General features: G+C 38.2%; 1 protein-coding gene across 1 annotated transcript in view; it reads right to left on the bottom strand.

Moving 5' to 3' along the window:
- Nucleotides 1–391: 391 nt before the first annotated feature.
- The window catches only part of SH2B2 (SH2B adaptor protein 2), a 71343-nt gene continuing 46466 nt past the window's right edge, over nt 392–25268 (bottom strand). Inside the window, exons 5-10 of the mRNA XM_083350662.1 lie at nt 20797–20888; nt 14564–14658; nt 13987–14166; nt 9529–9722; nt 6258–6429; nt 392–3591 (exon numbers count right to left, since the gene is read on the bottom strand). Coding sequence (XP_083206788.1) covers nt 3275–3591; nt 6258–6429; nt 9529–9722; nt 13987–14166; nt 14564–14658; nt 20797–20888 — 1050 coding nt within the window. The 3' untranslated portion in view covers nt 392–3274. The remainder of the gene's footprint in view (nt 3592–6257; nt 6430–9528; nt 9723–13986; nt 14167–14563; nt 14659–20796; nt 20889–25268) is intronic.

The raw sequence follows: 25268 nt of genomic DNA, 5'->3' as shown, positions 1-25268 counted from the left end.
AAGGTTTTGGATCTGACTCACCTATTTATGCCTAAACTATGGACCACACTTTCATCATTGCCATTAGACATGCTGTGTGAGAATGAGTGTTATTAAACTTGACTTCACAATTCAAAAGAATGTAATAAAACTTTATCAGACTTTTAAAATATTTAAATTTTACAAATAATTTTTCAAAATAGTAAAACTATATTTTTCAAGTAACCATTTTTCAACATATTCTTCAGATCTCAATACTCAATGAACGCATCCTTACCATTGCCTCTCTTGTTCCTACCTACCTACTACTACTGGATTAGTTCCCAAGATTACTGTGTGTCCTGTAATGTCCATTTACATTTTTAATTGTATCTTTAAAGCATGTGTTTAAAGCCATTATTTCCAACTCCCAATCCAAAAGGAAAAAAGCCGAACCATTGTTTTTCCAGATCCTTTGCAAGTTTATAAATAAAATTTATTCTACTGCACATTAAAACTTTTTCACAGTTTTTAAAAAATTGTATTTACAAATTAACATTCAGTTTGCAGCTTTTGGAGGTCTTTCCCCCATTGTTTTCAATTGGCACAGAAAAAATTAAAATCCATAACATTTTTTGTTACCTGGTTAGTACCACCAAATGATTCATTATGGAGAACATAGGTGATTGATACAAGCCTCAATAACATCATTTGTCATGAGATATTACACAAATGACATGAATTATGAAGTCATGGTATCTAGCAACCATTGATTCTTTTAGTACATATTTAATTAAAAAAGAATCTGAAAATTAAGTCTGCATTCAAAAACTTCCCTTGTGTTATATCATATTCCATGTATGAGTATTTTATACATTTATAGAGAGAAAAATATGGATTTTGCTCTAAAAATCATGACAGTATTTTTTCAGTATTGTGATGTTCATGAAACTATTAGTTTTTTAAAGAGACATACACTTAGCCATCTATACATTCCAACTGCTTTTAGCAAATCATTTTTCCAAATTTTCCTATGAAGGCAAAGACTAAGAAATACAGTAGTGTCAAAAATCAAATAAATTTGGTTTATTTTAGGCCAAAGTTGCAGAACCTGTAGCCTTCCAGATGTTATTGAATTAAAATTCCCAACATCCCTCACTGATTTCATGCCAGGTCCAACAATAAAACTCACTTCTCCAAATAGTTAACTCCATTCTCAGGAACTCGTTTACAACTGAAACTCACAGGGAGCGTGTGTAGTATTAAACCAATATTCAAAAACCCACAACATACATTTTCAGGGCATAAAGTTACTAGCTTTGCAATTAGGTTTGGCAGCCTCAGGCAGTATCTCTTGAATCATAAATCTGTGAACTAACAGTGGCTTAGTCTGCAGTCCAAAAAATATACCATGTTGAATATAGTGCTTAGTCAAAATAGACAACATTGCACTAGTTGCGTTCTGAATCGAATAATAGAGTACTATAATTAGAATTTCAGTGTTAAGCACAAGTCTTAGGGCAGCACAGTGATTTCATTCCCTTTTACCAATTTCTATTCTTTTGCAATTCAAATGGTTGCACAATTTATATGTTGCAACTCAAGTTTTCTGATTTATATATATTTTATAAAGTAACTCCTACTGCATATTAGATTTTGCCTTTCAGCTTTCTCTTCTAGTACCTTAGTGACTTTGACATGGAAATATTATCTTAATACAGAACTGTGTAATCATTTTCATGTAAATCAATCAGGAAAATTCTGTAAAATAGCCAAATACAGATTTATTGGAAAATAGCTACATTTTTCCATCTCTTTGTTACAAGCAAATTTCATTTTGTTAGATTAAGTGATGGAATACATCGGATGTTTCCAAGGTATCTAAAATATCAAATTGGTTTTTTCCTATGGCTTCATAGAATTTCAGGGCTCCATGCCATTACTTATTTTGAGGAATATATTTCAAAGTTCTTCATGTAAACTCAGATTTTTTTCAGTTCAAAAGATATTTAGGGATTCTTCTTTAATTGAAACAATTGCCATGTCATTGAGGAACGAATGATAATGCCACACTAAAATTAAAAGGCAGTATTATGCACTTACTAACATTGCTTTTTTTCCAAATCACATGGAAAATACAATAATGAAAGTTATTCAAATTAAGATGGAACTAAATGCTTTCAAAAGCTACAGAGAGGATTTACTAAAGGGAAGTTGCATGCCACAAAAGAGAAGCTGCCCATTTTCAATATGATTATAATGAACATTCATTCTTGTAAATCATATTTAATGCAAATGCTAGATTGTTATCAGCAAACAGAAACTTATAAACAACTGTAAGCAACATGTGGCTTTGATCTGTGATCCTTTAATAGACTGTTATTTGTCCAGAAATAACATCTAAACCAATTGCAGAAATAGAAGCCTTCAGATCCTCTTTCTACCAATCAATATTAATTGGAATTAGTTTGGTGGAAAAAGAATTGTGACATGTCTTGTGAAGTACAGTAATGCAAAATAAGAACAGTAAACTATCTGAAGTGGAATCAAGATATTAACTGTTGTCCATCAACCCTGGAAGGCAATAGTAGTGCTGATTTTTGGAAAGGTGTTACTTTGCATATACCCTTGACCTAGAATGGACCTGTGTTCTTACAGCAGGTTAGGCAGCTTCCTATGTATGCAATCTAAATAACTGCATTCCAGACACTTAACATTTTGTTTGCAAAAATGTAAAATATGGAGTGAGTGTACAGTTAAAAAATGAACAAAGCAAACAATTTACAGGATGTATACAAGAAAATCACTTTTGCTAGTCATTCCAGCATTGGCCTCAAAGTACACACCTTGACATTGCTGATTATGGGGCAATATGAAGTCTTAGCAACAATTAGCTACAAGTGCCCAGCTTCAGTTCACTTTAAATCATGATTTCATGATTCTAATTTTCTGATTTCATCCAAATCAGGTAGCCTAAATAGTAATAAACAAGTGAAATAACCTGACTTCATGCAGATGTAGATTTTTCTCCATAATTCTGGATTGTGGTCCTGGACCCAAAAAAGTTAAGTAAAAGAGAAAGATTGTGTTTCACTCTGAAGTTTTGTAGCACTGTACCTCCTTGGGAATAGGAAAGACTATCTTTCTATTATGAAAGAATGCAAGAAGGTATTGTACACATATTCACAGGCCTGGAGAAAAGCAATAATAAACGCAATACAGAAGTAGTCAATAAGGAGATGAAGACCTCAACAAGCTTGTCAATTCTTTTCTCCAAAATGAGAGGGATGCACTGAAAACCACTCAATCAGCAAAGTCAGTAGAAAGAATATTGGTTTTCAACTGCTCTGGTTCTGTTGCGTGAACCTTCGCTTTCATGGTAATCTTCTGTGCCAACAGCAGCCGAGTCAAACAACCGCTCTGTGCTGTTACTTCGGCTTCGGGCATTCAGAGTTCCTTCCATCCTATGGTAAAGTGAATGGCTGGCTGAGGAAGAAGAGGAAGAAGTCGTGCCCTCTGATGGAGATGCTGGCTGGAAAGTGACTGGAACAAAGCTGGAAAAGTAATGTTGAGACTGGAGATCATTTCTGCAAGCAGGCTGCTGGGAAGCCACTGCTGGAGATGGGGTGAGCTCTGAATGGAAGAAGAAAAAGGCTAATGAGTCTAGTCAAAACACCAGCTTTTCTGTTATATGAATTTTCCAACTACTACATACTTTCCCAACATTTACAAGCTGCTACATTTTCATATGAATTGTTTCATTTATGCGAGATCAAATTTGGGTCGGTCACCGGGACACATATATTTGCCTTCATTCGTGTTTCATTTATTTCTATTAGTTTTGATACCGGTATTATGGTTCCTTTTCTAATGTCACCTTGAATTAATTTATTTACACAGGACTCAATAAATTCCCTACTTCTTAAACTCAATAATCTAATATCAAGTTTAATATAAATTCAACTTAAATTTAAGTGCACTAGCATTCTTTAAACAAGAACACAATTACTTGCTGGCAAAAATTCAAGTAAATAAAGGATGCTATATTAAAAATGAATGCTACTGTTTCTTTGCATCTACAGTCGGATTTCATTATAATATTAAAACTACAAATGAAATAATACATTTGAATTAGATGCTAATAAAAAGTAAAATAGAATTAAATACCAATGAAATACAAAACAATAATCAAGTTCATTAAATTTGGGATAAATTGCCATTGTGTTTTGAGTTTCAGTAGTTTATTATGCTGTAGTATGCAAAATTACTTATCAAGGCTTTTAATGCCTATCAACTTCCCTTTTGCCACTATTTGTAGTAAAACAAATTAAAATTAGTTTTTAAATTGGCTAAAGTTGGAAAAATGAGGGGAGGAGGGACTTATTAAAAGTGGATGGAATTTGTTTATTTATACCATTATAAAGAGCACGGTGGCCTAGCAGTTAAGATGTTGGGCTGTCAACTGGAAATCTGGCAATTCAAGACCTAAGTACTACAACAGAGTGAGTTCCTGTTCCTGCCCCAGCTCCTGCCAACCTAGCAGTTCAAAAGCATGCAAATGTGAATAGTGAATAGCATGGGAAGGTAGTCATGCCAGCCACATACAAAACACAAAGAAAATAATCAACAATACAATAAATAGATGGCCTTAGGTGCCCATAATGTAATGCACACTGTGGAGCAGTAGAGCTATAAGAGCCTTGCAAAATTCAGACAAGGAAGCTGCCAAAGGATGTCAAGTGATGAAGCTGCCAAACATGCCTGCTGCCTATCCATCCACACTGTACTTCATGCCTTAGCTGGCTGCAGATGTTGGACGGGCAGAATTAATCCTGGCAAACTGGTGCCTGATATAAAGGTAAAGGTTTCCTCTGTCCAATCGTATCCGACTCTAAGGAGGCGGTGTTGATCTCCATTTCTTTGCTGACGGAGCCAGCATCGTCTGAAGACACTTCCTTGATCATGTGGCTAACATAACTATACACTGAGGTGCACAGAACACTGTTACCTACCCACCGAAGTGGTACCTATTTACCTACTTGCATTTGCATGCTTTTGAATTACTAGGGGGGCAGGAGGTTGGGCAAGTAATGGGAGCTCACCCCATCATGCATTGCTTGGATCTCGAATCTGGGCTGTCAACTTTCCATCTGACAAGCTCAGTGTCTTTAACTGCTGAGCCATCATGCCCTGATATACTCTGATACTATACTGTAATGTACAGGGTTTTATAGGTGGTAATCAGTAGTTTGAACCAGGCCTAGAAAATAACTAACAACCAATGCAATGACCTTCAAGTTAGCATATTCTGCAATGGAAGAGTTGTTTCACCAGGAGTCAGAAAGCCCCATTCTCTATCAGCTGCAGTTTCCACATTATCTCCAAAGGCAATCCCACAGAGAGTATGTTACAGTAAACCAACCAAGGAGTTATCACAGCGTGTTGATCTTAACTATAAAAATGTTAAAATATGGATGTAGTCTGCTTACAAAGTAATTACATGACTCGTTTAATACATATGTGAAAACTGCATCTGTCCCTGATGATTGAAAGAAGGCAATTATGGTTTTCATTACAAAGGAGAAATGACAAGAGAAATTGCACGTAATTGCAATATGGCATTTGGCAATCAGCTCACATTTATGATCAGTTTCAGCTTCCTGCAGTCATGTAGTTGTGGCTTGTGACCCTTCTGGTCCCAAATCTGGTTATTTTCATCAAGCAATTTCAATTGGGGAAGCCAGATTTGCTTAACCACCATGTGATTCACTTAATAAAAATGATTGCAAAAATGAGTCTGGGCTTTTGATGACGTGCTTAATGACTGCATCATTCAGCAACCAAGATTCCAGTTCCAACTGTGGTCCTAAGTCAAGGACTACATGTATATAAATTGTGTATGAGCATAGAAGATGCAACAATGGTATGCAAGGACTAAAAGAGTAAAGAGTGAATGATATAGGTTTAGTTTCTTTGTCTCTTATGTTCTGCATTAACTTTTTTTGCCAGTTACTTTTCAAGTTTTTTTCTGAATTTTGCATAATGTTTTTTATCCTGAAAGTGAATACTATACTGAATATAAATAGGTGTGTGTATGCATGCATGCTGTGAAATAATTTCAAATAATGGGTAACTCCTTTTGAATATTTCTTAATTCAGTAAAACCTTTATTTCCATCCACTGATCAAGTTTTTATTTTTTACACAAGAATATAAATAAGCCTCAAGTATTTGAGAAGTTTTTATTCTTTCTTTTGCCCAATTACAAGATAAAACTGCAAGTATGAGAACTTGACTCACCCGGCAAAGTGCTCTGGGCCATTACATAGCTGCGGAGGGTTATGTCAGCAGAACCACCTGACTCCAGTGGGATGGGATGCATATGAAAATGCCGCAGCATATCAAAAATACTCTGGAACCAAAGATGTTGGACATGGCACTGACCATTTTCATTTAAGGACAAACGCAGGTGCTGAAAAGAGAATTAATTGTTTTTATTGACTGGTTACCACTGTCCCTGTTTTAAGCATTTGAGAACTATTTTAACACATGAAATACCAGAGATGGATGCCCCCAAATAATCTTTGCAGCAGTTTGATCTGTTTTTTGCCTTACCATTTCCTTTATAATCCTATTTGTATAATAATCATAAAGTTGGACTATTTAGGCAATCAAATTCAACTCCTACTCAGTGCAGGAGTAAAACACTCCACACAGATGGCTATGCAGCCTCTGCTTGAATGTATCCTGAAAAAGGGATACTTCCTCTGTCTCAATAAATAATTTACTCTTACTTATATGCCCCCCATGGGCAGGGGGGTGCCCAAGCACAGCTCTCTTTCCTTTCTTGCATTTATTTAGAAATGCAGCATGGCCACACCATAAGCAGAACCCCAAATGCAGTTTAAGTTTTGTTTGGTGATGGTGTTACTGGTAAAACAACATTTGTGAAATGCCACTTGACTGGTGAATTTGAGGAAAAGTATTTAGCTGCTTTGAGAACTGAAGTTCATCCTCTGTGTTCCACACTAATAGAGGCCCAATTACATTTAACGTATGGGACACCGCTGGAGAAAAAAGGTTTGGGGGTCTACTGGATGGTTACTACATTCAAGCTCAATGTAACATCATAACGTTCAGTGTAACATCAAGGGTTACATACAAGAACGTACTCCTCTTCTTATTGTTAAAAAAATTTAAATGTTAAATAGGAATCTGCCTGCCTATACATTAATGCTTATATTCCATGTTTTGCACTTGGAATGTTAGAGAAGAGATCATGGACTATTCAAGCTATCATATCCCTTTTAACCCTATTTTCTCAAAGCTAGAAATAAACTGAATAGGCTCAATCTCTTACTGTACAATTTAGTTTCCAGTCCTCTGATCACTAGTTTGAATTATTATTAGTACTATGGACACAAATGAGCATAATACAGAAGGTTGCATACGGCTAATGGAGCATAAAATGGAATTATTTATTTGCATGATTAGGAAACTATATCTCTGTTGGTGCAATTTAACTTGCCTTTGTCTTTTTAGTAATCATATCATACTACCAGGGTGGATAATAATCAATTATCTTTTTAAAAAAAAATAAAAAAGATTTTATTTAAATTGGATTTTTTATTTAAATCAGACTTTTTATATTTTTATCAAATTTATTTTAATAAAATGCTTTTGGAGTAAAAAAATCTATCTAAAGACAGTTTTCTATTTAAGATACATTAATAATTTAGTTTATTCATCGTGAAATGCTTAGTTATGTAGCATGAGACTGTGTATTCTGCAATATATACATTTCTGGTAAACTCATTCAATGAATCCAAGCTCTGCAAGCTGAGATAACATGCACTGTTCAGGAATATTCCTTTATCCCATTGTTTTGCAAATCTATGCACACTACAGACTGTATGATTGTTTGAAGAGAAATGCAATGTACCAGGCTGTGTTTTAATTAAATAATTTGAGTAGTTCTCCAACTATGTGTGATTAACCTATTAACGTAAAATCGGTTCTGATATCGCTGTTTTATTAACCTGACAGTTTATTATTCTAAATAGGAAACCTTCATTTTGTTTGCAAATAATATTAAAGATTCTAACTACCAGCCAGAATGAGTCCTTACATTTAAAGAGCACCTGTCATTTCAGATCCATCATGGCAGCACCTGTTAGTGGGCATCCATTCACCTGCTGCCCCGCCATGTCCCTCACCTTGTTGTGTCACTGCCGCATCACCAGCCGTCCCATTAAAGTGAATGGGACTGTCGGTAAGTCAACGGCGGGTCAGAGATGGCAGTTGCTCTTTAAAAATTATGATTAAAATCGAGTTGATTTAAATCAAGTCTTTTTACGAGTGATTTAAATCGACTTGATTTAAATCAAATCCACCCTGCATACTATTGACTTGTATTCAGTTTATCATCATCTACTAGTCCAGTATCTTTTTTACAAGTATTGCTAAGGCAGATATTCTTTATTCTATACTTGGATTTTGATGGGCATTAGAGGAGGATCTGGAGGCACTACTGTTTGTATAATGTATGTATCTGCACCAACTGCAGATAAGAAGTAATACTGTTTACTTTCTTCCAATTAGCTCCTATAGGCAAGTGCAACAGGTAAAGATAATGTCTTTTGCTTCTTTGTATTGTACCCGGTTGTGTCAGCGCCTTCCAGTCCAGAGATGTGAACAGAATAATGTGGCTATCTGTTGCATCTCTCTGTGCGGTGCACTCAGAGTTGTGACTCAGGTAGTTACAGAGGGGGCAATGATAATTATAAGCTGAAAGTAATTTTTTATAGCATGACAACAGCTTGTTTCCAGTTTTAGCTGGGAGAAATAAAAGGTTTCACAGGAAGCATAAGATTGGCAGATATATATCCAATATGCTGGATTAGAAGAATGAATCTGTTTACAAGCACCAATCAAAGAAGAGACACCAAATGTATAAAGGGCTGCTATTTTAAAACATTTTTAAAAATTCCAGATGGCAGCAAAAGAAAAGAACAAGAGAACGCTCTGTCTGTGTTGATCTACTTATCTCATATTTCTGGCATATGGATACAAAAATCCAGCACTATATGTTTTGTGCACGCACAAATATACAATCACAAAGAGTTGTTGCCAGAGCACAAACACAAACTCCACTGTGCTTTAAGCCAAATTCTGTCTTTCCTAACATCCCCCCCTTTCCTGTAGAAATGAATAAACCACACATACCTGGTTCCCAGATTAAACTTTTGGCTGGGTTTATAGAGTATCTTAAGCTAAAATCAAACAAACCGTGATATGTGAGCTTAGTATCTTGCCAATTTTCTTTCAATTGGCAATCAGGGAACATTGCACCCAGGTCAAAGTAGTTGGTAGTGTCTAAGGTTTTTTTCCTTCTTATTTTATAACTGTATTCAAGCTTGCTGCCATGTTCCACTAAAGCCCTTTGAACAGATGGTTTAATTTTCAAGGTAGTTTAAAAACTAAGGGAAACATGCCCCCATATTTCTTGTGGTTTCACTTTAATTACTAGAAGAAAATATGAATTATCCATTCATAAATAAAGATCACTTGCCTTGGCTTTTCCCTGGAAGTTAAAGGTCAGCACATATTCACCAGGCCGTGTTTCACTCTGCCGAATGACAAATAAGCCATGGCTTTTGACTCCACCAAAGAGTACTAGCTGGGCTGCTTTAACCCGCGATAATGTCCCATGGAACCAAGGAAACTCCAAGAGATTGATTTCTGCTTCCAGCTCATTTTCATCTCCTGTCACAGTAAGGAAACAGGAATGATAAAATACAAAACCTGAATGCCTGACATTCAACACAGCATTACATCCATTGCAGTGCTGTCTGGAGGGAGTACGAGTAGAGGATGCAGGAGAAATTATTGTAGATTTTCCCACTTACGAAGACCAATATATGTTTATACCTGAATGCTCTTTCAGCAAAGAGAGTGCATACTTTACTACTTTGCAGATCAAATTATTTAGGGGTACACATAACAACTCTGGAGTATAAATCAGTGCACTATATATCTGGAAGAGCTTGGTTGTGGAATTCAGCAGGAGGAAAGGGGGAAAGAGATAAAAAAGAACTGCTTTCTTAGGGTATGTGTGTTCCACTGTGTGGAATGAAAAGATTATCTCCTGCATAATTGGTAATGGCAAAGGTATGTTCAGAGAACTGTTGATACTCATGGTGGATGACTGTGTGAATGCTTCCCGCAAGTCACTCAACAAGTGGAGGCTGCTGCTGCTGCTGCAAGAATATAAGGCAGCTCATTTTTAAATAATGAACAAACAGAAAGCTAGCAGGAATTTGGCCGGGGAGCTTAATAGGGATTTTCCTAACATATTTTTCTTCTAAGTGCTCAGTAGGTATTCAACTAACCTGGGCCTGGAGCAAGAGGAAATAAAGGTCTTTTGTCAAGCACAAGAAAATCAGGAACTCCAGGCCATTTAAAATGCACATAAAAGTTTATTGCAAGCTCATGCTCACTGCAAGAATCTGAACTACTAACAGTCAAAGTAAATTGGTAATAGATAAGAGTCAAAGGAATTGCAAGGTGGGCTGGACTTAGATCTCTTGTGGACACGAAGGGACTCGACACTGATGACGTGTTTGACCCCTCCCTCGGGCTCAGCCTGGTCATCTCCTACATCTTTCTACCTGTAGACTTTTAAAAAACAGAAATGAAGAGAATGGACACACTTCACAATTATGACCTTCATGCCTGAAATGTGTGCCTAAAAACAATGTGTTATACATATGCAGCAAGTATAAACTTGCAGCTGTGCAGAAATAAAAAGGGCAGGGATTGCAGCAGGTAATGGCAACACTTCAGCTCATAAGAAAGGATAAAAATTTATTACAATAAGAATTGACAGAGGAAACATCCCTTTATAAAGCAAAACTGAACAAAGCAGCAAAATGGGAGTAATAATTCAAAATACATAGAAGATATTATGCACCATAAATAACTTGGGAGGTCTTTGCAGAAAACAAACAGGTTTGGAGTCTTCAATACAGAAAAGGTGATGCTATTGATGTTCAGTGTATCTGTGTAACTAGCTTGCAAGAAGACACTGAGAAAAGTCTTTGTACTTGGTAACTTACAACTACATGGAACAAATATGCTGACTGATTTTATAACTCAAAGAAGGAACTGTCTGTCAGAACCAGAGATTAACTATTATAGAATTATCTTTTAAGTCTTATCAATTCCACTGACAATTATCTTCTCCTGTAACTTGACTCGTGAGTTTTCTGAACAAAAAACTACTGGCAGGAGATGGTTATGCCTCATGACGGCTGGGCAGATGGTGTTGGCCAAAGCACATTAAACTTGATTAGGAGGGATTTAAACTGATTCTTGTGGGGATTGAAGATAAAACTCCTGAAATAAGGAACTTGGATAATGATTCTGGCACTGTAAAAAGAAGTGAGAATATTCCCTATTAGCCCATTTAGTGAAAAATCTCAAGAAGCATTGCATTGGCTTATAAATGTAATCACTTTCAGGGTCTACATACACTGTTACCATATGGGAAATAAACAAGATGAGACTAAACTCATAGCACAGGAAGTCAAAATGATTTAACGTAGATCATTTGTTGCAATGGAATGTGTGGATGACCTTGGGGAATGAGCGGAAGAGATGCTGCCTAGAAAACCATCAGACAATTGATGCAGGAGCCCCCAGTGGCTTAACAATCAAAGAATGAAATTTAGGAAGGGCCTGTCCTGATGGATCAAGCAGTTAAAAGTAGCAGTGATTTGCAAGATTCTGATAACGTAGATTTACAATAAAGCAGAATTAGATCATCTAATCCTGTTTCCTTTCTAGTGTACCTGGGAGGGCTAATTTTTGTTGATGCAGCAATTGAAGAACAGAGTTATTTAAAAGCAAACAGTATTCTAATTCCCAGTGCTAAAAAAAACTGCAAATAGATTAGAAAGATGAAACTACTAAACTTGTATTGGAGCTCAGCTTTCTACAGCCTACGGTTATGAAAAATTGTGAGGAGCAGGATCAAAAACTGAGACGGATAAACCTTTGCACATTCTCTCTGAAAAATTATGGAGAATGAGTGAAATGCCAAATGAATAGAGAAGGGCAAATTTTCTATAATTAAAAAGAGAGGGGGAAAAAAAGAATCCAGGAAACTACAGAGCCCTCAGAAACCTAGGGAAGCACTAGACCAGGGGTCGGCAACCTCGGCTCTTTTATGACTCGTGGACTTCAACTCCCAGAATTCCTGAGCCAGCATAGCTGGCTCAGGAATTCTGGGAGTTGAAGTCCACGAGTCATAAAAGAGCCGAGGTTGCCGACCCCTGCACTAGACCAAATACAGGTAGTCCTTGACTTACAACAGTTCATTTAGTGATCAAAGTTATAACATCACTGAAAAAAGTGACATGACCATTTTTCACACGACTGTTGCAGCATCCCTATCGTGATCAAAATACAGATACCTGGCAATTGACTCATGTTTATGATGACTGTAGTGTCCCACGGTCATCTGATCACCTTTTGCAACCTTTTGACAAGTCAAGAGGGAAGCCAGATTCACTTAACAACCGTGGTACTAATTTAATTGCACTGATTCACTTAACAACTGTGACAAGAAATGTCATAAAATGGGGCAAAACTTGCTTAACAAATGTCTCACTTAGCAACAGAAATTTTGGGCTCAATTGTGGTCGTAGGTTGAGGACTACCTATAATAAAGAATTAAATTCTGAGCACCTGTAGAAACAAAGAGGTGCTTAAAGAAGACAGCATGGACTTATGAAAAACAAGTTATTAAGTTATCTGTATCTTATATTTGCTTAATATACTTGCTTAATATCTCCTACAGGAATGCTATGGACAAAACCTTGATTTCAGGAAGGCACCTGACAATGATATTCAGTTCAATATGGAATGGATTGTATGTCTATAAGATATTTTTGCAGCCAGTTCAAAAACTACAAAGTTTCATCAAACTGACCCAATAGAGTGCCACAAAATTCACTTCTGCAGTTTGTACTCTTCAACATTTTTATTAATGACTAGAATGAAAAGATGGAGAGAATGCTTATCAAATTTGAAAATGACAAAATTGGGTAAGATAAATAATATAACAGAAGACAAAAATAATATTCAAATAAACTTTCTAGCAAATATGAGAAGTTCAACTGTGCCTGAGATGATGATGAAATTCTCTTCGCAGGTTATCATCATATGGACGCTACACAGTTGTCAGGCTTCATGCTGGTATGAAGTTAAATTCCAGGTATTTAACTATATAAGCTACATAAGGATTTACACTCCACGATTTACACACTTGACTTTTTTCCTCCTAACTTCTTGGCTGTTCTCTTGATAGCCTCGATAGGCACCTAGTCTATGTTGCAAAGTTTCTCTCTAGCCTGAGAATCGTAGTCTACATTACCAACTTTACTCATTACAAAAGCCAATTTGTCAATATGTTTTTATTTCATTTTATATTTCTTTAGGCGTGAGCTTAAATGCACTCCAGAAGATGGTAGAGGACAGGAAGGCCTGGAGGAACATTGTCCATAGGGTCACGATGGGTCGGACACGACTTCGCAACTAACAACAACAATATTTCTTTACTACAAAGCTGAGGTTGGACTTGAAGGTTTAAATAAGCCTGTCCTACTCTTATGGATATGCCATTCTAGACTATTTGCCTATCTAGGTCATTATTACAACCTACTGTCACTTAGCAGCCACTTCAGGATTTCAAGCTGCTCCTAATCTATTTGTCATACATAATTGGAACAACATTGAAATTGCTAAGAATTTGAGAAAATAATGGGCATTAATAACAAAACATAACTTTAGCAAAATTGTTAATTGATGACATGCATGATTCAGTACTGTGTAACGTACACATTGTTATCAATATATCTACAAAGAAGCAGAAACATACTTTTTGGATGGGAGAATGTACAGCTGATCTTTTCTAAACTATGAAAAACATAAGCTCCAGATCATCTGAGGAACAGAACTACTATACCTGCTGCGTGACTCCTGTTGGCTGGAGACTCCAGTGTCTGCAGGAAATTCTCTAATGGCACATGTGCTCTATATTCCCCTGAAGAGATCCTACCATGTGGTGCTGTTACAATTGTGGTAGCATTTGATATGCTATCTGAGGCAGCTGAGCCAGCACACCTATCCTGGCACCGGGTCACATCTGGAAGATAATTTTATTTTCTTTTTTAAAAAACGGACGCTATTTTTCCAAACCACATTTTCCTATGACAGTGGACTTATAGACTCAAGGCTGCCAATTGCTTCAAATCATCATTTCCTTCACTACATTTTTTTCAAGGTATTCTTTCAGATCCTTGAGATACCTGTTGAACCAGGGATCATAAGACAAAAGAAAAGTTCGTGAATGCCCCAGGCTCTTTCATATCACTTGTGTTCTGCTACAATAAAAATTAATGCCTCCAGTTGGAGACTGGCAAAATTCAGGTATATGAATTTAGGTATCTGAAAATTAAACTTTAAACAAAAGCAGTGTTTAAACAGAATAACAGAGGTCTGAACCAATTTTTAAGACCACCCTTTAAAAAAAATCTTATTACCATCAGCCAGGAACTCACAGCTACAAGATGACACTCTGCTCGGCAGGCAAGCTCCTTGAGTACAGGACGAAAGTTCAATGTCATCCCCACTGTCCCTGGAAAGAAGAGAAGAGTGGGCGTTTGGACAGTGGATGGTGCTGCACCAGTGAGTTTCTGCAGCTGTGTGCTGAACACTGGAAGGAAGGGTAAAGCAGAGGAGGGGGTGCAAAGTTATCATTCACCAACTGGAGAGGATTCCCATAAAACATGTATTTTGTAATCTTACTAAAGGGCCAGAACCTTTTGAGTGCTGCTACATGTGTTCAGAGCTGCATATGGGAAAACTCTCCACTCTCTACTTAGTCGTTCACTAACTCACTTTCACCCCATAAATCAGGACTGTGAGAGGGAAGGCTAACCCTTCCCAAATCTGGAGGAATATTATCTTGGTTCATATATATGGTGATGGTTATAATGGCAGGAGGAGTTATAGCTTAACCCGTCTGTGGGGAGACCTGAGCACATAAAAAAGAAGGCAGCAGAGCAATTAAAAAGGTGTTTGTCACTTTTTTACTTCCCTTGCTGACTCTTACAAAAAGTTAAAATATCGAAGCACTCTTCTCCCCTTTGGGAGAGTTGGGAGAAATAGGTCACACGTAGTCATAAGTACAGAGGTTTTATCCTATACTCTGACCCTAACAGTTGGCAACCCAGGACACTGAACTTCTAATCCTTACTATGATGGCTAATAACACTCCTGCCAAATTGGAATAAGTTTGTCATTCTCTCAGAATATTCAATCACATGGCTCCAGGAAAAAAAAAAGCTTTTACGTCAAGGATGGCCCCCTGAAATTTACTGCATTTTAACTTTTCCTGCAGTCTCCTCTGACAATAACTACTGAAAACCAGTGCCACAATTCCCCACTAACTCTGAGAGAGCAAACTAAGGAATACTATAGCATGCAGGTACATTTTAAAAGATAGCGTAACTGTGACAAAGAAAACTCCCAATGGGTGCAGACAGAAGGAAAAATATACTATCAGTGTGTTTCCTTTTCCGGTATTTGTTGTTAGCTGTGAAGTCGTGTCCGACCCATCGCGGCCCTATGGACAACGTTCCTCCAGGGCTTCCTGTCCTCTACCATCTTCTGGAGTGCATTTAAGCTCACGCCTACTGCTTCAGTGACTCCATCCAGCCACCTCATTGTCTGTCATCCCCTTCTTCTATTGCCCTCAATCTTTCCCAGCATTAGGCTCTTCTCCAGTCAGTCCTTCCTTCTCATTAGGTGGCCAAAGTATTTGAGTTTTAGCTTCAGGATCTGGCCTTCTAAAGAGCAGTCGGTGTCGATCTCCTCTAGGACTCACTGGTTTGATCGCCTTGCAGTCCAAGGGACTCGCAGGAGTCTTCTCCAGCACCAGAGTTCAAAGGCCTCAATTCTTTGGCGCTCAGCCTTTCTTATGGTCCAACTTTCACTGCCATACATTGCAACTGGGAAGACCACAGCCTTGACTATACGCACTTTTGTTGACAGGGTGATGTCTCTGCTTCTTAGTGTACTGTCTAGATTTGCCATGGCTTTCCTCCCCAGGAGCAAGCGTCTTTTAATTTCTTGGCTACAGTCCCCATCTGCAGTAATCTTGGAGCCCAGGAAAATAAAATCTGTCACTACCTCCATTTCTTCCCCATCTATTTGCCAGGAATTGAGAGGGCCGGATGCCATGATCTTGGTTTGCTTAATGTTAAGTTTCAACCCAAGTTTTGCACTCTCCTTCACTCACAACAAGAAGCTCTTTAGTTCCTCTTCACTTTCTGCCATTAGAGTGGTATCATCTGCATATCTTAGGTTGTTGATGTTTCTTTCGGCAATCTTAATTCCAACTTTTGATTCATCTAGCCCTGCCTTTCTCATGATGTGCTTTGCATATAAGTTAAATAGGCAGGGCGACAGTATACAGCCTTGCCGGACTCCTTTCCCAATTTTGAAGCAATCAGTGGTTCCGTGTCCAGTTCTCACTGTTGCTTCTTGGCTCACATATAGGTTTCTCAAGAGAGAAATAAGATTTATTTATTTATTTATTATTATATTTGTATACCGCCCTTCTCCTGAAGGACTCAGGGCGGTGAACAGGGCACATAAAAATACAGAATACAAAAATTAAAAAAGAATTAAATAAGAGCCCGAGCTAAAAACAGTAGAATAATATAAAAATCCCCAATAAAAACCCCAGCACATCCCCCATCAGGCCAGGCCGGCTTCCACCGCGTCGGAAGGAGCGAAGGTCAGGTGCCATCCGGAGCTCAACCGGCAGCTGATTCCATAAAGCCGGGGCGCCCACAGAGGAGGCCCTCCCCCTGGGGGCCACCAGCCGACATTCTCTGACCGGTGGCACCCTGAGGAGGCCCTCTCTGTGGGCGCCCCTGGTACGCCCATCTCTTTAAGAACTTGCCACAGTTTGTTATGATCCACACAATCAAAGGCTTTAGCATAGTCAATGAAGCAGAAGTAGATGTTTTTCTGGAATTCTAGCTTTCTCCATGATCCAGCATATGTTGGCAATTTGATCTCTAGTTCCTCTGCCTCTTTGAAATCCTGCCTGTACTTCTGGTAGTTCTCGATCCACATACTGCTGGAGTCTAGCTTGTAGGATTTTAAGCATAACTTTACTAGCATGAGAAATGAGTGAAATGGTGCGATAGTTTGAACATTATTTGGCACTGCCTTTCTTTGGAATTGGAATGTAAACTGATCTTTTCCAATCCTGTGGCCACTGTTGAGTTTTCCAAATTTGCTGGCAAATTGAGTGTAGCACTTTTACTGCGTCGTCTTTTAAGATTTTGAATAGCTCAGCTGGAATACTGTCACCTCCACTAGCTTTGTTGTTGCTCAGCTTTTCTAAGGCCCACTTCACTTCACATTCTAGGATGTCTGGCTCGAGGTCAGTGACCACCTCATTGTGATTGTCAGGGACGTTAAGCTCATTCTTGTATAGTTCTTCTGTGTAATTTTGCCACCTCTTCTTAATCTCTTCTGCCTCTGTTAGGTCCCTGCCATTTTGGTCCTTTATCATGCCCATTTTTGCATTAAACGTTCCCTTCATCTCTCCAATTTTTTTGAAAAGATCTCTGGCCCTCCCTATTCTATTGTTTTCTCCTATTTCTTTGCACTTTTCATTTAAGAAGGCATTCTTATCTCTTCTAGCTATTCTCCGGAATTCTGCATTCAATTGGGCATATTTTTTTTTCTCCCTTGCCTTTCGTTTCCCTCCTTTCCTCAGCTATTGGCAAAGCTTCCTCAGACAGCCATTTTGCTTTCTTGCATTTCTTTTTCTTTGGGATGATTTTGGTTGCTACCTGTTGTACAATGTTGCAAACCTCTGTCCATAGTTCTTCAGGCACTCTGTCTATCAGATCTAATTCCTTAAATCTATTTGTCACCTCTACTGTATATTCAACAGGGATATGATTTAATTCATACCTGACTGGCCTAGTGCTTTTCCCTACTTTCTTCAGTTTAAGCCTAAACTTTGCAATGAGAAGCTCCTGGTCTAAGCCACAGTCAACTCCTGGTGTTGTTTTTACTGACTGTATAGAGCTGCTTCATCTTTGGCTGCAGAGTATATAGTCAATCTGATTTCTGTGTTGACCGTCTGGGGATGTCCATGTGTAGAGCCGTCTCTTGGGTTGTTGGAGTGTTTGCTATGACCATCGTATTCTCTTGACAAAATTCTATCAGCCTGTGCCCTGCTTCATTTTGTACTCCAAGGCCAAACTTGCCTGTTATTCCAGTTATCTTTTGGCTTCCTTCTTTAGCATTCTAATCCCCCATGATGATAAGGGCATCATTTTTTGGTGTTAGTTCTATAAGGTGTTGTAGGGCTTCATAGAACCGGTCAATTTCATCCTCTTCAGCACCAGTGGTTGGGGCATACACTTGGACTACTGTGATATTGAATGGTTTGCCTTGGATTCGAACTGAGATCATTCTGTCATTTTGAGGATTGTATCCCAGTATTGCTTTTCCTACTCTTTTATTGACTATGAAGGCTACTCCATTTCTTCTGAGGGATTCTTGCCCGCAGTAGTATACCTGATGGTCATCTGAATTAAATTCACCCATTGCTGTCCATTTTAGTTCGCTGATACCTAAGATGTCGATGTTCAGTCTTGTCATCTCTTGTTTGACCATGTCCAGCTTTCCTTGATTCATGCATCTTACATTCCAGGTTCCTATGGAGAAAAAATCTTTACAGCATCGGACTTTCCTTTCACCACCAGACATATCCACAGCTGAGCGTCCTTTCGGCTTTGGCCCAGTCGCTTCATTCTTTCTGGCACTACTAGTACTAGCCCTCTGCTCTTCCCCAGCAGCATATTGGACGCCTTCCGACCTGAGTGCCTGTTACTCGTCCCAGCTTCTGCCAACCTAGCAGTTCGAAAGCACGTAAAAATGCAAGTAGAAAAATAGGGACCACTACGGTGGGAAGGTAACAGCGTTTCATGCGCCTTTGGCGTCTAGTCATGCCGGCCACATGACCACGGAGATGTCCTCGAAGCGCTGGCTCTTCGGCTTTGAAATGGAGATGATAGAGATACAGTAGCCCTAGTATACCTAACTAGTCCAGAACTGTAGAATTTGCAAAAGGCAGGAGCTTACCAAAAGCCAATCACCCCAACTTTACATAGTTGAAGGAAGCAATAAGTAGTATTCTACTTGCAAAATACAAATTTTGCTGCGGTAATCCTTGTATTTTTGGATTCAATTTTTTTTTAAATAAATGGGTCTATTTAATTTTTTCAAAGTTAAATGGGTAGCTGGCCAAGTGGCCAAGCCAAGTGTCATTGTTTATATAATAATAATAATAATAATAATAATAATAATAATAATAATAATAATAATAATAATGGTGATGATGATGATGGTGATGATGATGATGATGATGTTGGAAGGGACCTTGGAGGTCATCTAGTCCAACCCCCTGTTCAGGCAGGAAACCCTATAGAATTTCAGACAAATTTATTTTTATTTTATTGAATTTATATACCGCCCTTTCCCTGAGGCTGTCCATATTTCAAGGAAGTTTCTGAACCTCATAAAAATCTGACAAATCAAAAATTCTAGCTAGCCTTAGCCTAGAGCAGACATGTCAAACACAAGGCCCGGGGGCCGGATCCGGCCCGTGAAGTGGTTTTATGCGGCCCGCGAAGCCATCCTGGAAACATTGAGGGAACGGGCCCCACTACCTTGGCCCTGGCCCAGAGACCCTCCTTCTGCCAGAGACCCTCAGATATGTCCCACTCCTGCCCAGGCCCCCATAGGCACCCTTGATGCGAACGATGTAGAGCTGGCCACGCCCACCCAGTAGGCCATACGCACTCTAGCCATGCCCACCCAGTAGGCCACGCCCACCCTGGCCATACCCACCCGGCCCCCTGAGGGCAACCACAATGCTGATGCGGCCCTCAGTGAAATTGAGTTTGACACCCCTGGCCCTAGAGCTTTGTTTCAAAAGCTATCCACCTGCCCGGAGAAAAAGTCAAAAATAATATGGCAATGGCAAAAAGCATAATGGGAGCTAATAAGAGTCCTGAGAAGATACCTCAATAAGTTTGCTTTCTCATAAATGAGCATTTTGTGATTGCTACACCCACCAGTGTTCCTTCTTCAAATAAGTAGGTCCTTTCTGAAAGCCATTTTTGATCATACCCATTGCACTCTCAATATTTTAAAATGTGCCTAAATAGCCAAAAAAAAAGGTTTCTACTCTGGTTCTGCACATTTACCTTTCCAAAAAGAGCTTTACAAAAGAGAATAAATATTTAAATATTCCCAGCATAATGCAAAATAACACCCATTTAAAACAGTTATCAAAGGGATTGTTTCCTAAATATTCAACCATCACCAAAAGTAAGGGGTTTTTTCAATCTGGGAGAAAAGTTTACAAAGAAGGAGTTAGAAAAGTCTATTGAACTGAATAAATCCATCAACAGTGACAGCAATGCACAAACAAGACTCAGTCTTTTTTTTGATGAATTGGCACTCACTTGCCAGATCTTCCAAGGTAATAAACTAAGAGCAATGGCTCTGACGTAGTTCTTAAAATCCAGATAAATGTTAGTAATACAGAAGATAACTTGATAAGTCCTTGGAAAGCAGGCTATTGCTGATCGCTGTAATATTCTCTTTTCCACACAGAGCTATTCTAGCAACACTTGTTAAGTTTGCTCAATATCAGGTCACCATGACGTCTTACCCAGGATCTATGCAGTCTTGTATATCCGCCACCCAGGAATGTTTCTGCAACGAATCTATCGTTTCAAGGATATATTCAGCGCCATTTTCTACCTAGATGGAAAATGTAAATATTTATGAACATGCTGACCTTATAGAAAGCGAATGTTTTAGATAACTTTTAATGCAAAACGCACCATTTCCCCACAATACAACAGCCCAGCTGCAGAAAGATTTGGAGCAGGTCACTGAATTCACACCTATTCCTAAACTAGAAATAAGCAAACCACATTATGTCTAATTATGAAGTGTGAGCCTTTCATAGAAAAAATTGACCTTAAGGAGGTGCAAACAGGAAATTCTGCTACAGAAAGAGTATTTGACAGCTGCTTGGGTGAGGGGAATTTCTGCTGGATTGTGCAGACATCTTGATGGAAAGTAAGAGCACTATTTGTGTGTATTAAAGACAGCAACAGAGTTGGAGTAGATAAGCAAGCAGCAGAAAGGTAGCATAAAACCAGAATCCTAGCTCCAACTTTTGATCCTGTATCAAAAGTGATTTTTAATATAGTACCTCCTTTCCATCTAGTCAGGTATAAAATCTATTACCAACTCAACGCTGATAAGAGAACAGGTATAAAATCTGTGCTGAATGGTTCCTGACAATCCTTGGATAACAATAAAGAAGTATTCCAGTATTTCAGGGGCTGCCACAAGAGGGGGTCAAACTATTTTCCAAAGCACCAGAGGGCAGGACAAGAAATAATGGTTGGAAACTGATCAAAGAGAGAAGCAAATTGGAATTAAGGAGAAACTTCCTAACAGGGGACAATTAACTGGTGGAACAACCTGCCTCCGCAAGCTGTGAATGCTCCATCACTGGAGGTTTTTAAGAAGAGACTGGAATGGTCTGAAATGGTATAGTTCTCCTGCTTGAGCAGGGGACTGGACTAGAAGACCTCCAAGGTTCTGTTCTGTTCTATTCTATTCTATTCTATTCTATTCTATTCTATTCTATTCTATTCTATTCTATTCTATTCTATTCTATTCTATTCTATTCTATAATGAAATGAAATGAAATGAAATGCAGAAAACAGGTAGAAAATTGTCTACTTATTTCCAAAACTTTGTTTTTCACTTCAGAAGCTCTCACTCTCTTTTCAAGAGCACAACAATTGTTTTGCTGGTTGGCCCAATCTTAGCTCAAATACAGAGTCATAGAGGAGATGTGTGGCATAAAATGTAATAAACAAACAAATATAATAAAATAATCACATTTCTATTCAGATTTTATTCAAAGTAACATATAACTATCCATGTTCATTGCAAAATGACACTGTGAGGGGGCTGAATTATGAGGTAGGTTACTTATCCTGGATTATTCAATGAGCTTTATTAGATTTGAATCTGGGCTGTCTTTAACAACCACTGTATCTGCCACCTTTTATCCATAGAACAGTATTTCTCAACCTCAGCAACTCAGATGAAGTCTACACATCTTAAAATGGCTGAGATTGAGAAACACTGAGCCATAAGAGATGATAAAATAGCATGTACCATTTTGGATTGCAAATGGAAGAGCACTTGTGAAATCTCCCTGATGCTAGAAATTCTTTGCAAACAGAAAGACAATTAGCAGGCAAAGAAGTATGTTAAATACATGTAGTGCTAACTTTCTTTTTACAAGGTGCTTTTCTACAGACACTTAGAGGATTTACAACTGTACCTGGAAATTTCAGCATAAATAATGTATGGCTAATAGATACAGGCTGCAAAAATACAATCACCAGATGGCAAGAATGGTTATAATTTTAGATACCACTTTGCTTTCTTGCAATGGTCAGATTTTTGCAGCCAGATATGGTAGCCAAAGCTAAGAAAAACTAGGAACTATCTATTAACATGTCCATTCAGCATTCTTCTCTTACAGACTTAATCCATTGCTTTCTATTTTATAAACTTGCTGTATAAGTGGACAAAACAAAAGATATGAAAAATATTCAGTAGCAATGATGTCCTCAAGTTAATTAATGCATCAGCTCCAGAAGAACTGTTTGCTTGGATCAGTGTCAATGTTAATTAACACTGAGGGCTGAATTAACTGATACTGTTGTCCTTTACAACTCTGCAGAATTAAAAACAAATAAATTGCCAGCACGGGAACTGGATGTGCAGTGAAATCAATGCCTCTTTTCCTACAGTTTGGTTTCCACTCGACTATTTTATGATAAAAATACAAACAATTATTTAAACTATGTTATGTTTTACTTTGAATTTTAGCAGGCTCAAATTAATCGATAAAAGGAGCACAGGAGGAAAGACTGACTTTTCAGACACCAAAGACTAGTTAGGCTGGTAGGAATTAGGATGGATAGATGTGAAAGATGAAATAAAAATATAATAATAATTTCATTTTCTGCTAGATTAGCCTTTTCTAACCTAATGCACGCTATGTTGCACAACTGTTCCTAAAATTCCTGGCCAGCAAGAAACATGGATTGGGAATTATGGAAAATAAAATTCCAACATATTTGGAGGGCACCAGCTTGGGGAAGGGCTCTGCTTTTTATTCTATGTATTCCAGACAATTCAGACAGACAGCATAACATGTTTTTTTCAGAAGCTCCCAAAACAGAAAATGAAATTAAATCCAGTGCCCAGAGATTTCTAAAGACAAAGCAAACACCAAGGATCTTACTCCTCACAAAAGCCCCTTTTATTCTCCCTGAATTGGGAACTGGAGCTCGGATGGAAGTTTGTTGATTTGTCAGAAAACTGCTCAGGCAGCAGCTAGGCCAGTTGCTATGGCAACAGCCAAGGCCACAGGGCATCCTTTCAGTCCTGTTAGTTCGGGGCTTATAAGGCAATGCTGCAATTTTAATGAAAAGAGAAAAGGAAAGCTCATTAAAATGCATAAACTAGAAGGGCGAGAGCTGGGCAAATGATTGAAAACAGCTCTGCATTTCCTGTTTTTAAAGTTAAGTAGTATTGTGATCTAGGCATAGAGGCTCACAGCCTGAACACATCTCTCTCTCTTACACATGCACACATTCACAGAGTGAGGGAGAGAGACTTTAGTAATAAAAGCCAAGAGTCTTCTGGCAAGTTACGATTGACAAATTTATCACAGCCTATATGCTTTTTGGGGGATACAGTCCACTTCATTCTAAGCATTGTGGATTGGGACACATGGGAAAATTTCCTTTTGTTTTCATAGGCAACCAATAGCACTTCCCCTTCCCAAAGCCATAGCCTTGGAAACTGTTGCAAAGATAAGATGCTCTGAGTTCCTTTGAGTAGAGTAGCAGAAAACAAAACAAAATAAAGTAAAAAATAAATAAAATAAAATAAAATAAATGTCCAGAAAAAAGGAAAAATCATCAGACTACATTACACTTGGGAGCCATCTATAGTTTTTCCATATAGAAGCTTATGAACTCTGTGATGTATTCAGTAATTCCATGCAAGTGCAAAAAAGTAGACAATACAAGTGACAAAGACAATCCAGAAACCTCAGAATTCTTTCTAATCCTGTGGTTGAGAAGCATAGGCAATTTTTTCTTTAGGGAGGGGGCTGAAGAGAAGTTCTTATAAGAAGGACATTCCTAAATTAGATTTTTATGCTGAAAGTGGACTACAGTGCCTATTATATATCCATCTTCTGATACACACAGAGCATCCACTCTGAAGAAAACTACTTTTTTCCCCTCCTTCCATGGGAAAGAAACCTCTTCACAAAAGAAAGATTGGGGATATTCAAATGTACTTAAATATTCAACCTGAAATGCCAATTGCCAAGATCCATCCAGGGATCTGGGTTTAGGTTCTGCTGAATCATGGCTGATATGAAACAGTTGGGCAGAACTTCCAGAAACCAATGATGTCTTATAGACTCTACATTCTCACATTTCTTCCTCTTTCTTGCAGCCCTTTGGTTTGCTGGAATTGCATATTCAGAATGTCTTTAATTTATAGCCACAATTGGAACCAGAATTTCCTTGGCTAAGGAAATCTGTTGTTAAATGAGTTTTACCCAATCTTACAACTATTTTTGCTATGGCTGTTAAGCGAATCACTGCAGTTGTTAAATGAATCATGTGGTCGTTAAGGAAATCCAGATCCCCCATTGACTTTGCTTATTGGAAGCTGTTTGGGAAGGTCACAAATAGTGATCATGTGACCCTAGGATGTGCAAATGTAATAAATACATATCGGTTGCTAAGTACCCAAATTTTGATCATGTGACCACAGGGATACTGTGACAGTTGTAAATGCAAGTTATAAGTCACTAGTCACATTTTTCAGTGCTATTGTAATTTTTAATGGTCACTAAATGAATGATTGTAAGTCAGGGGTTACCTATATTCAGACTCTGTCCAAATCTTGGTGGTTATCAATCCACTCTGCAGGAAGTTGAAAAGCCCATAACTGAAAATCAGCCACCGCACTTCCTACATGAATCACCGGATCTACAGCAACATTATTGTAGTTTAT

Source organism: Vipera ursinii (assembly GCF_947247035.1).
Source record: "Vipera ursinii genome assembly, chromosome: 1".
NCBI classification, from domain to species: Eukaryota; Metazoa; Chordata; class Lepidosauria; order Squamata; family Viperidae; genus Vipera; species Vipera ursinii.
The sequence above is the reverse complement of the archived record's forward strand: the minus strand, read 5'-3'. Positions and strand labels throughout refer to the sequence as shown.